The sequence below is a fragment of the Macaca fascicularis genome, chromosome 8 (assembly GCF_037993035.2).
Source record: "Macaca fascicularis isolate 582-1 chromosome 8, T2T-MFA8v1.1".
Lineage (NCBI taxonomy): Eukaryota > Metazoa > Chordata > Mammalia > Primates > Cercopithecidae > Macaca > Macaca fascicularis.
In genome coordinates, this window is record NC_088382.1 from 12,961,520 (window position 1) to 12,974,362 (window position 12,843).

The 12,843-nt window shown below is 40.0% G+C and overlaps 1 protein-coding gene across 5 annotated transcripts in view; it reads left to right on the forward strand.

Annotated features, from left to right (window-relative positions):
- The window catches only part of TRMT9B (tRNA methyltransferase 9B (putative)), a 78,809-nt gene extending 73,222 nt beyond the window's left edge, over positions 1 to 5,587 (forward strand). For all 5 annotated transcript variants that reach the window (XM_045397890.3, XM_065518799.2, XM_045397889.3 and 2 more), the window contains one exon: positions 2,172 to 5,587. In XM_045397890.3, coding sequence (XP_045253825.2) covers positions 2,172 to 3,208 — 1,037 coding nt within the window. In that variant the 3' untranslated portion in view covers positions 3,209 to 5,587. The remainder of the gene's footprint in view (positions 1 to 2,171) is intronic.
- The last annotated feature ends 7,256 nt before the right edge of the window (positions 5,588 to 12,843 follow it).

Below are 12,843 nucleotides of genomic sequence, written 5' to 3' on the forward strand. Positions count from 1 at the left end.
GGCACATCACAGTCTTCCAGGGCTTAGGAGCACTAGGTAATACCTCACCACTATGTTTGGAGGCGATTTCAAAGAGCAAAATCACCAACAAGAAGCACAAACATGCAGAAAATGTGGCACAAAATAGATCACAAAAATAACCCTTGTTTACAGTATTAGAGTTGAAATCAGAAGGAAGAACATTGCTTTGTTTCATCTCAGCTGGGAATACGTGCATTGAGAGGCTCGCGTTGACCCTCTGCATTCGTCAGTGAATGACCATGAAAGTCTGGGAGTATTGATTTGGGGGATTACAATTTGGGGAGTATTGATTTGGGGGCGATTGATTATCAAGTGGGCAAATTTGCAAACACAAAATCCATGAATAATGAAGATGGATTGTATTTAGAAAATATACCCATAGAAGAAGCTCTAAAGTGAATTAGGTGCAAGTTATGGGAGATACATACATACATATGGGGGATACTTGAGACAGTGTCTCACTCTGTTGGCCAGACTGAACTGCAGTGGCATGATCATGGCCCACTGCAACCTCGACCTCCCCGGCTCAAATGATCCTCCCACTTCAGCCTCCTGCGTAGCTGGAACTACAGGCACACACCACTGCGCCCAGTTAATTTTTTTGTATTTTTTTGTAGAGATAGGGTTTTGCCATGTTGCCCAGGCTGGTCTCAAACTCCCGGCCTCAAGTGATCCACCTACCTCAGTCTCCCAAAGTGCTGGGATTACTGGCATGAGCCACTGCACGTGGCATGGGAGATATTAATGGCCCTTAGTAACCACGGATAACTGTGAGCATTAGCAGTGGATTGAGTCTGTCTCAGTCCCGACTCCTATACCTCCTTAGCTTAGTAATCAGGACTCTACTTCTAGAAAGGTTTGCTTTCAAATGAGCCATTTTAAAGGACTCTTCTTTTGGGGGGTGGGTGGCGGCAGTCTGAGGCCAGGTGGATGGAGTGATTGGTCAAAGATCACAAAACTAGTTACCAAAAAAAATCTGGCAGAATAAAATACACTGGTGTCTTTTTCTTCAAACCCATTTTACCCTCACACCTCTGGCTTTCTTACATTGTTGCATGGTAGAGATACCAAAGTTCGTGTGCTGTGGATAGGAATGAAAACTTGATTGCTAACAATACAAAATGTATCTGTTGAGTGATATTTCTTTACTAGTTTGATCTGTACACAAACCCCATTTTTGATATTTAATATATCTCTGTGGCAGGTAAACTACAAAGATTAGTTTGCCTAAAATCACCACTAACAGTTGGATTATTTTGACCCTTAGAGCAACCCTTTCAGCCTCTATCTCTGCCCTCACAACTCATATCAAAACAAGAAACTTTGCTTGAGATTAATTTCCTCCCTGATATATTGGTAGGTCTGTGTAGGAAAAAATAATTTGAAGTTTTCTCTTGACACAGTACTGTGATTACACTCCCTCAAGAACTAACAGACTAGCACTTTCTGTCTATTGGTGGATAAAATTATGCCTAATAACATACTTATGACTTAATAAAGGCAGTCTTACTTGAAGCTCATTTTGACTTTGCAGAAATTGAAAGTAAAATGATGACCTATAGACATTGATTTTTTTAATAGACACAACTATTTTATATCTTGTTATAAGCAATCAATTGGACTTGTGGTGAGCTGGCTGATCTTTGCATTATCCAGACAGAGAAACAATCTTTAATATATTTCTCTACTTCTCAGCTATTACTTTAGAAGTACAAAGTATTCATTAAAACATTCAATTACATCATAGAATTCAACCAGGGAACACTTAATATCCCTTTCAAATTTTAGTAATTCACATTGGCCATCCTTCTGGTTAAGAAAATCCGTAGTATTTTGGAACTGGAAGAGACTTTATGGATTTATGGACTCTAGACTTCTTATTTTAGAGGAAGCATGTTAAAATCTATAGAACTTAAATATCTTGCCCAAGATCAGCTATCTAATATTAAAGTACAGCAGCCAAAGCTAAAATTTATATCTCTCCTAAAATCAGGCCTGTGCTATTTCTGTCATCATCGTTGCCATGGAGGAAATAAGAAGGTTTTACTAGATGTCAAAATGTCATCATTGTTATGTGGTAAACACCAGTATATACGTGTGTGGGTTTATGTGTGTGCATACACAGTAAGATCTAGTTTTGTCTTTTTCAGTCATACATCATTTTTCTACGAAACAAAGAAGAATCAGAGCAATAAAAGAAATGGCCAGGGTCTTGGTTCCTGGAGGCCAGCTGATGATTTACGTTTGGGCAATGGAGCAAAAGAACCGTCGCTTTGAGAAGCAAGACGTGCTCGTTCCATGGAACAGGGCCCTGTGTTCCCAGCTCTTCTCAGAGTCCAGCCAGTCTGGGAGGAAGAGGCAGTGTGGACACTCAGAAAGAAGCCATCCCTACCATCCTCCTTGCTCTGAGTGTAGCTGTTCTGTTTGTTTTAAAGAGCAGTGTGGTTCAAAACGGTCCCACAGCGTGGACTATGAACCTGCTATGGCAAGAACTTGTTTTGCAAATATTTCTAAGGAAGGAGAGGAAGAATATGGATTCTACAACACATTAGGAAAATCATTTCGCTCCTGGTTTTTCTCCAGGTCTTTGGATGAGTCAACTCTGAGGAAGCAAATTGAAAGAGTAAGACCCTTGAAAAACACAGAAGTTTGGGCCAATAGCACTGTAACAGTCCAGCCTTCCAGACACTCTAGTTTAGACTTTGATCACCAAGAGCCATTTTCAACAAAAGAGCAAAACTTAGATGAGGAAGTGTTTGTGGAATCTTCTTCTCGAAAACACTTAGAGTGGCTGAGAGCACCAGGCACTCTGAAGCATTTAAATGGAGACCATCAAGGAGAAATGAGGAGAAATGGAGGGGGGAGTTTTCTGGATAGCACTAATACCAGTGCAAATTGTGTGGATGCAGGTAACTTAGAAGATGATAATCCTTCTGCTAGTAAAATATTGAGAAAGATTTCTGCAGTCGGTTCCACAGATTCCAACGCAGATGATACAATGTCTATCGAAGATCCACAGCCTGATCTTTTGGACTCCAGAGCCTTTATGCGCTACTACCACGTGTTTCGAGAAGGGGAGCTCTGCAGTCTGCTCAAGGAGAATGTATCAGAGCTCCGTATCCTGAGTTCTGGAAATGATCATGGTAACTGGTGTATCATTGCAGAGAAAAAGGGAAGTTGTGATTGATTGGATCCTTTTAGACAACTCCTCCAAAAGACGAACCACATTTTTTTCACTAGGTTTCATATGGTTACCTGAATTTGCATTCAGTGTTATTGGTTAATACATTTATGATTTGGTCTGCAGAGGCTGTGAATTGTATGGTTGTTTTTGTTTTTATCTTTGAATAAGCACAGATCCTGGCACTGAAAGCACTTGACAAAGGGTATTTGTGCTTAAATGTTAATATAAAAGATCTGAAGAAGCAACAGAAAATGCCCTTCAGTACAGCTCAGATTTTTTTTAACCCCTGAGAGATAAAATACATTTATAGTGTTTTTCAGTGTTACACATGGATTTAAAAAGATGATGCTGTTAAATAATCTTTTAAAACAGTATTTTTATAAAGTGAGGGGATAATTTCTGGTTCTCAGGTTATAATTGAGAGCAGTGTGCAAGATAATAGGTAAACGATCCATTGCACAAATATACATTGAACCATGTGATGACTTATCTTGCTGCCAAGGTCTTGCTTCTACTTAAAGTTTTCAGAAAACTGAGTAACAGTAGAGAGAACCAAGAAGTGTTACAAGGACTTTTCTAAATTGTTAGCTAACTTGCTTCAAAATAAGTTGACATGTAATAGTAAGGTTTTCAATGTAACCCAGGAGGTTTTTAAAGGCACTGTTAGGCTGAGCATGGTGGCTAATGCCTGTAATCCCAGCACTTTGGGAGGCCAAGGCAGAAGGATCACTTGAACCCAGGAGTTCAAGAGTAGCCTGGGCAACATAGCAAGACCCCATCTCTATAAAAAATTAGCCAGGTGTGGTGGTGCAAGCCTCTCATCCACGCTACTCAAGAAACTGAGGCAGGAGGATCACGTGAGTCCAAGAGTTCAAGGCTGCAGTGAGCTATGATTGCACCACTGCACTGCAGGCTGGGCAGTATAACAAGACTCTGTCTCAAAATAATAATAATAATAATATTGATAAACGCACTGTTAGCTTGTAAGTAGTGGAGGATGTAGGTACTAGTAGTTATATGCAAGTACCCAAGTGGTATTCTTCCAATCTTATTAGAAGCATGAATATTCAAGATTGATATTACTATTGCTTATTAGCAAGATTGTTATCAATCATGCTTATTAGAAGCATGAATATCCAAGACCAGGATTGACTAATGATGAGTCTGCATCAAGAACTAGGCATTTCTTTTGAGTTGACAGACTCTTTAGGAAAGGAGAATCTAGGTGAAGCACTGATTTTGGCTCTGAGAACAAACAGATTAAGGTACAGCATAGTTAGCCTTGGTAGAGGTATGACTGGGATTTGCTGTATCCTTTAAAATAGTATCTGGGCATTTATTTTATTGAAGGCAACTATATTTTATTAGTTAGGAATTCAGGTAGAATCAACTTCTACTTACTAAAGGTTGAATTTCTGACACTTTGTAGAGAAATGAATAGACTGGACACTGTGTGGTCAGTGTTTAGATTTGCCCATGGGTCTGTTTAAATCTATGTCATGGATCCTGAGATATATATAATTAAGACAGGTCTAGAGACAGGAGAAGCAGAAATAAGCTGACCCAGGAGTACAGTCTCAAGTAGTTCATGAATGAGAAAATGGACATCTGACAAGAATCTTTTTACTTTATCCTGGCTGAAAATCCAAATCTTGTTTTATTTTTTCCACTAAAAGTAACTAAAATAATAACGAATTTCATTTGTTCTTGGGTTCTTTTTTCCTTTAATGATTGTGCTATAACTTAAAATAATGATGTTACTTTTGAACATGTTTAAAGCATATCTGAAAACGATTGATGTTTATAACTCTCTTTTGGCTTCAAAATAAGATTGTGTTATCACCATTTTGGTAGATGAGGTTGTCTGATGAAAATGATGCACATGACTTGTACCGTTCAGTGTACATCCTGCAGTGGTGGATGACTGAAAACATGTATAAGCGGAGTATAAATTAAAAATTAATTTGGTTTCTTCTGTTCCTTAATTTAGGATGTTAAACCATGACTGTAAGGGATTTTCTTGGTAAAAAGAGAAGATTCTCAGAGTCAAAAATGTTCTTACAACTCGGGCTTGATGGCCTTTGAATTAGGAATGGATTGTTCCTCTCTCTGAAGCCGGTTGTCACATGGGTTTTTAATCCTGGCCTTGCTGCTAGAAATCTGTGCTTGAAGTCGTCTCTTTCTGGTGGTAACCTACCACTTAAAAGTCACGACGTGGTGGAACTCAGTTTACTAGACTCTTCAGCCTTTGAGCTAAACTGAGCAACCTCTTAGATGTACACACACCACTTTGTATGAAAGGGTTCTCTAGAATGGTTCTTTGGAGAGAAATATTTTCATGTAATTTTGACAGGGGTGTAAATAAAGCATGGTGACTAATAACTCTTTCACTCTTCATCTGATGAACGTAAGAATCTACGCATCCAGATATTATTTTGTATACAAATATTTAACTTGGTGATTGATAATCTCTCTTTGGGGTAGTCACATGGAAAGCTCTTTTAAATTTAACTTCTGCCTTTGGATTTTTTTTTTTTTAAAAGGCCATTGAAGAGCAAAACTAATGTAAACGTCTTGATGATTTAAAAAGCTTACTTGTCCTCGAAAGGAAACACGAGTCATCAGTGAGTATAAACGTAGACACTTGATTTGTGAATGCTATCGGCCTCAACGTGCTTGATAATAGATTCTACCGATCTAGCTGGAGTAATTTGATCACTTACTTCCTTATTAATACTAGATCACACAGTGTCTGTCTTATTCCTTCTTCTTTACTTACTGGCATGAGCACAGAGTCCCACTATCTGAAAGAGAAGGGAGAGTTTGGGGGATTATTGGAGGATTCTTAAAAACTTGGTTGGCAGCTGGGCACGATGGCTCATGCCTGTAATCTCAGCACTTCAGGAGGCCGAGGTGGGTGGATCAACTGAGGTCAGGAGTTTGAGACCAGCCTGACCAACATGGTGAAACCCCGTCTTTATTAAATACAAAAAATTAGCCGGGTTGGTGGTGCACGCCTGTAATCTCAGCTACTTTGGAGGCTGAGGCAGGAGAGTCCCTTGAACCTGGGAGGTGGCGATTGCAGTGAGCCAAGATTGTGCCATTGCACTCCAGCCTGGGCAACAAGAGTGAAACTCCATCTCAGACAAAACAAAACAAAACAAAACTTTGTTGGCTTCCTGATGCCTCACTGTCTATTTGAGGAATTCCATGGAATCTTCAAAAGATTTGGGGGAAGTGCATTAACGTGGACAAAGGATGGAATCAAAATAATGTTACAGTGGGAATAATTCAAGCACCTATTTAAATTGTTTCCAATTGCCAGCATAGTGATGATATGACACCAGCATATCAAAGTAACTAACAAACTAGCTACACAAACATCTTGGAGTTTGGTTTGGTTCTCTTTTCTCATCACAGATCTCCGTGCAGAATAGTGCTCATCCTTATTTCTTGTTTGCCTTTCTATTTCCTTCCAAATTCTACATGCCAAGAATTTCTCTGTCTTTTAAGTGGCCATCAACTCAATAGGCAAAAATTTGGAATAATCCAGAGAAAAAAACAATCCAAATATAAACCAGCTAGGAACATGAATGCCCCTGAATATTAATGACCAAAAAAAAAAAAAAAAGCACTGGTGAATTTTTAAATTAAATTACTACATATATATGTACATATATAGGGGTTTGGAGGAGAACAGAAGGTCTAACTCGGGAGTTGGACTTGGTGGGGGCGGGCACAGGTTAAATGTGAGCTGTGAACACCCAGTTTGGGAGGAAGGAGGAAATGGGAACCAACTGCCAGTCAAGCAGTTGCAGTCTAAGAACAAATTAGGGCAGGCCTCAGCATCTCTTTCAGATTACATAGAAAATCTGAAATAAGAATAGCTGTGAACTTTTATTAATATACAACATTCATTAGTTTATATGCAGTCCTCACCACAGCCCTCCGAGATAAGTATACTTATTGTTCCCATTTTGCAGATGAGGAAAGCTGAGGCAGAAAGAAATTAAATTGCTTAAGGTTACACACATAGTAGGTATCACACATTTAGTCAGAGGCAGAGCTGGGATTCAAACTCAGGTCTGGCTCCTAGCCTCTGCTCTTAACCACAACACCATATACTCCCACCCCTGGGCCCAGCTCATGTGCTTGGCAGAGTATTAGAGCCTTTCAAGGTAAGTGTGATTATCCGCTTTACAAATGAGCTTCGGAAAAGTTAAGCAAAGATTACACAGCTAGACAGTAATTCAATAGTAGTCTCTTACCTATTTTTCCTTTTATGTTTTCATTTGTAAATCTGTTTTAATTTGATTTGAACTAAAAAATAGTACTTGATTGTGAAATATTCTGGGACCACTTTTCTCCAACTCTTCAACCTTTCAACAATTATATGATTGTTTTCCCATTTTATAAGTAAGGCAACTGAGGACTATTCGGATATTTCATTCACTCCATTTGTTTACTAAGCCCTGCCGTGTGCTGGATACACAATCTGCTGTGTGCTGGATACATATGATACAAAGGAATGACTATCTGGCATCTTGAAGGTACCCAGAATATTGGACTTAACTGACCTGAAGGTGCCAAGCTGGAATATTCTTCATATTCCCTGTCTGCCTATTACCAAGTTATATTGTTTAGTTTGAGGAAAAAAACAAAAAAAACCCTCCCTTAGAGAATCACGATGCATATTAGCATATTTAAGGACTACTAAAACTTAGACTTAATCTAGCCTGCCCTAGACATATTAACATCCGGTAGCACAAGTGTTCTGTGAGATATATTTCAGAAAAATACAGAATAAACGCAGACTCCTTTGGATGGCATTCAGGCCCTTCATAAACTAACTCTGAATTATTTTTCAGTCTCATTTCCTGCAATTGCACCCGATTTTTTCTGTTCTGCAATCTGCTATTTTAGACAAGGCTTTCATAAGAAATTACATAATGACAAGTAATTCCCACATTCCCTAGATATATACTTGGATTTCAAATGCCATAATTGTAATCTTTCTCCAAAGAAAAATGCACGATACAGGCTTCATTCCATCAAGAGGCATATGAGGTAAGTGTTATTATACACGCGTCCAGCATATGGGAAAACCACGAAAGTGGAAGGGAATCAGAGAAGCATTAACAGACCCTCAAACAACCATAATGCTTAACTCCTCTTGTTCCAATCTTGACTCAAAATTATGATTATTTTGATGATTTGATGATTGTTTTGACAGTATAAACTCCATATCTGCAACCTCAGTTATCTACAAAACTGAAGTACAAACATTGAAAAAGAACTCTCACCAACCAAGGATTGAAATTGTAATGCAAATAGAAAGGGCTCAGCTTGAGAGCACAATCAGAAACTGGAGTTGATCAAAGAGAAAATTCTAGCTGAATTGTCCTATTTTTAATTCCCCAGGGATCCCACTGTCTATGACACATTAACAGCGGTGTGAATCGTTTCTGTTACATCACATACTCTGTCCTCTTGTGATGTGGGTCTTCCCCAATTGAGTATATACAGATAATCAATGACTTTATCTGGGAGGGATTGGAGCTATAGAATAATCTATCTGACCAATCTGATGGACCATTTGTAAGAGATGATTGCCAGATTGGATCTTCATTTGACAAATAAATACTAGAGCTGCAGAAAGTAAAGTTTACTCCAACCCAATTAATCAGTAATTCATCCACAGGAAAAATACATTTTCTCCACATGGAATATTGATTTTTCTATGAATATTACCTCCGCATTGAAAAACGAGTGAGTCACTGCAGTTAAGCCAGTGTACTCTGACGTTGAATTCCCTGAAGAAGGTACAGTTATATTTACATTTCCTTAGCAAAAATTTGGTTAAGTGATAAGCATTTTTCTCTTTTCTTTCTTTCTTCTTTTTTTTTTTTGAGACCATGTGTCACCCAGGCTGGAGTACAGTAGTGCAATCTCAGCTCACTGCAACCTCTGCCTCCCAGGTTCAAGCAATTCTCGTGCCTCAGCCTCCCAAATAGCTGGGATTACAGGAACGTGCCACCACTCTTGGCTAATTTTTATATTTTTTGTTAAGTAAAGACGAGCTTTCAACATATTGGCCAGACTGGTCTTGAACGCCTGACCTCTTATGAGCGAATCATACCACTTATAACTAGATTTTCTATTAATGTATAAGGAGGGACTCCACTACTAAAGTTTGTTTTACTTCTCTGGTTATTTACACAGAACGCTGGCAATACATTAAGGCTCACTAATGTGGACCTAAGTGGAATTTCTGAGAGGCTTTGAATATGTATGTGCAAACTGTCCTATTTTCTTCATATGCTCTCTTAAATATGTATGTATGTAAATATATATATGACACATATATATATTCCTAGACATCTAGGGTTTGCTGTCGTTAGTGACCAAGAAAAAGTAGTTCTTTTGTGCACGTGTGAAAACATCAAATTAGCAATTACCATAGAAATGTATTTCATTGAATAACTAGGTTTTGTTTGTCTGTTTCAGGGAAATGTAAAACAATTATTAGATGTTATTGTGCCTCTTCTTGTGTTGATATGTGTATTTGGGTCAAAAGTGCAAAAACTTTTTTCTACAATATACAGTTATTTTGGCTTTTCCCAGGGGAAGCTAGCAATAGTTTTAAAAGCACAAATTGATGTAAAATATTTTGACTCTTAAAATAATGTGAAGAAATTTTATTTGCATTAACAAAAATATTCAGGATCTTTTTGTAGTAAGTATATTTTAAATGGTGTAATTTGTATGTTTATGATATGTATTCAATTATTTAAGTTAGGTATCAATGCATTTTTTAAAAAATGGGCTCCCAGGTGAACAAAACTTTGCTTTTCTTCTCCATTCTGTACAGGACAAGCATTATTTAGTTCACACAGTCAGCTCTCACTACACTTCAACCAGACGGGGCAAGTTCGTATTTGAATTCTGTTATCTTTATCTAAGGGAAGCAAAATTAACCATTTAATACTAGATTATCTTTAATGGTTATTAAAATAATGTTATTGACCAAAAATACATATTTGGAGATTAATAAAGATGTATTAGACTATCCAAAACTGTATGCATGCAAATGTGGTCCTAATCTAGAAAGGATGTCATTTTTGTATGTTGCTTGGGAGGTAGGCAAGTTTGTTCTCTTTCCTGACCTGCTCCATCTGCAGCTTGTCAGCTCATTACCAGCATGGGGGTGTGAAACGAGGGAGGATTTGTGCCGGCCCTGCTGTGGCTCTCATGCCACTCAGAGGGATGCAATCTTGCAGCAGATGGTGCCCTGACATGGCGCAGCTTGACAGCTCCTCACCTGTGATGGACGAAGCTACTCCATCTCCCTGAGCATCAGTTTGGCCCTCAGGTGGCTGCTTGAAAGACAAAAATCATGACAAATAAAATTCACTCTGTGCTGACCTTTGGCAAGAATCAGTGAGACCTCAGTCCTGTGCTTTGTACTCTGCCAGAAACCTCCCAGTTTAAAAACATTGCTAGTTATTGTCTTTAGAAGCCATCCCTTCTTCCATCTTTGTGCTTCTTTTCTATTTTTGAAATATCTAAGCATAAATTCAGTTTTAAAATTATATATTTAACAGATGTATAGTGGGTTTTACAGTTTTCTCAATGGGTGAAATCAGAAGGAAACTGTCAACGTCAGTACACTTCACTCCCCACCCCATCCCGGATGCAGGGCACAGAAGATAATCCCCATGCAAGTGCACGTGTGTGCAAGGAAAAGCAGCAGATGCTTGGGATACCAGAAACCTTGGGAGCCACTGACTCCAAGAAGGAGTGACTTGCAAAGCCAAGAACCAGATCCATATGCTTCTTTCTGCATTCCTCCACACACACCTGCGTTTGCATTCCTCCAGACAGTTGTCCTATGCATCCATCCAGATCTTTGTCACACTGCAGCCCACTCAGGTCTCATCTGCAAAGAAATGCCTCTGATCCCACAGCTCCATGTTGATCTTCTCCCCTTTCACCATCTACAGCCCTTTGCATTTAGGGTATTTTACAACACTACTCGTTTTACACCTTTACAATTTAGCAGTTAAAAAACCATTCTGCATCAGCCACAAGTTTTCCCTTATGTCTCCACCAATTTTTTGTTAAGGGGGATAGTTGACCAAGGCCATTCCAGCTCCAGTCACTTTTCTACCTAGCACAGTCATCCCTCCAGATCCCTGGGTTCCACCTCTGTAGATTCAAGCAATATTTGAAGAAAGGAGATTGTGTCTGTGCTAACACGTACAGATATTTTCTCTTGTTATTATTCCTTAAACAATAGAGTATACCAACTACTTACACTGTGTAATGTATTATAAGGAACCTGAAGATGATTTAATGTCTAAGGCAGGATGTGTGTCAGTAATATGCAAATGCTATGCATCATTTCTATATCAGGGACTTGAGCATCCATGGATTTGGTATCTGAGGGCGTCCTGGAACCAACTCCCCACAGATATCGAGGGACCACAGTATTTTTATCCTCCATGTCACCCCCTGCCCTGACCTCCAGAAACAAACAATCATTTGCCGTTTTAAAGGACCTTCTCTAAATGAGCAACAGAGGAGCTCTCCCGCCCACCACCGACTGCCCGCCTGCCTTCAGCCTTGTGGGGAGGAAGAGCCCCGGCCCCGGCTGATGGAACTCAGCTCCTGGGATCAGCTGGCAATAGAGGTTCATGTCCCAGCTTCACTGACTTCCTGCATCGTAAGTCTCCTCTTAGGAGATAACCTCTCCTCTCAGGCCCTTAGGACCAAGTGCCCTCTCTCCACCTTCTCTGAGACCTCAGGTGTGAAGAATACGCTTTTATTTATTTGCTAGATGTTTGTTTGAATACTGATGAACACTAATCATGTGGACTTGGTCCTCGGGGTTAATCGTCCAAGTGTAAAAACGAAAACCACCAGTGAATGATATTTGACCATCAGTTACAAGTTTTTCTTTCTCTTGCAATCAAACAGCTCACAATAACTGGAAATGAAGGGCGTGGTAAGTTGAGATAGAGATACCCCTTCCTTCCCAACACCCCACCCCTGAAAAATCGGGGTAGGCAGGCCTCTGTTAGAGCTCTCTTGCTGCAGAAGAGAACTCACAGCCACTTTGAAGTGAACCCCACGCATCTTTGAGAGGCCAGGGCCCTCAAAGGGTTTACCCACGGAGACTCTGCATTGAGGGGAGGGTGGGAACAGCCCCACTCGCCAGCAGCTGTTCGCAGCCATGAACTTGAGCCCCCAAGATGCTGCCCAGGAGTGGAAGAAACCTGACTTGGAACAGCCCCGGATGTCGCGCTGAGCCTGAGCCCTGGCCTGCCTGCCCGGGAAGCTTCGCGACGATTCCTGTGTCCATGCTTGGCATAGAGTGAGTGGAGCTGCCACCTTCAAACTGCATGGGGGGGCCACTTCCACAGGCCTGGTTCTTGCTGCGTGGGGGAGCACTGTCCCCACCCCAGAGGCAACTAAAAACTTCTCATTAAAACAAATGTAGTGGAGCCCCAAAGTTCCAGGAAATAAGATGAGTCCAGGAGAAGTTGATTGTTAGGGTGTCTGACTCAACCCTATACTCTTGTTTGGCTAAGGAAGGAACTTCGGTGTGATGGATAAAGTGACCTGCGCACCCCACA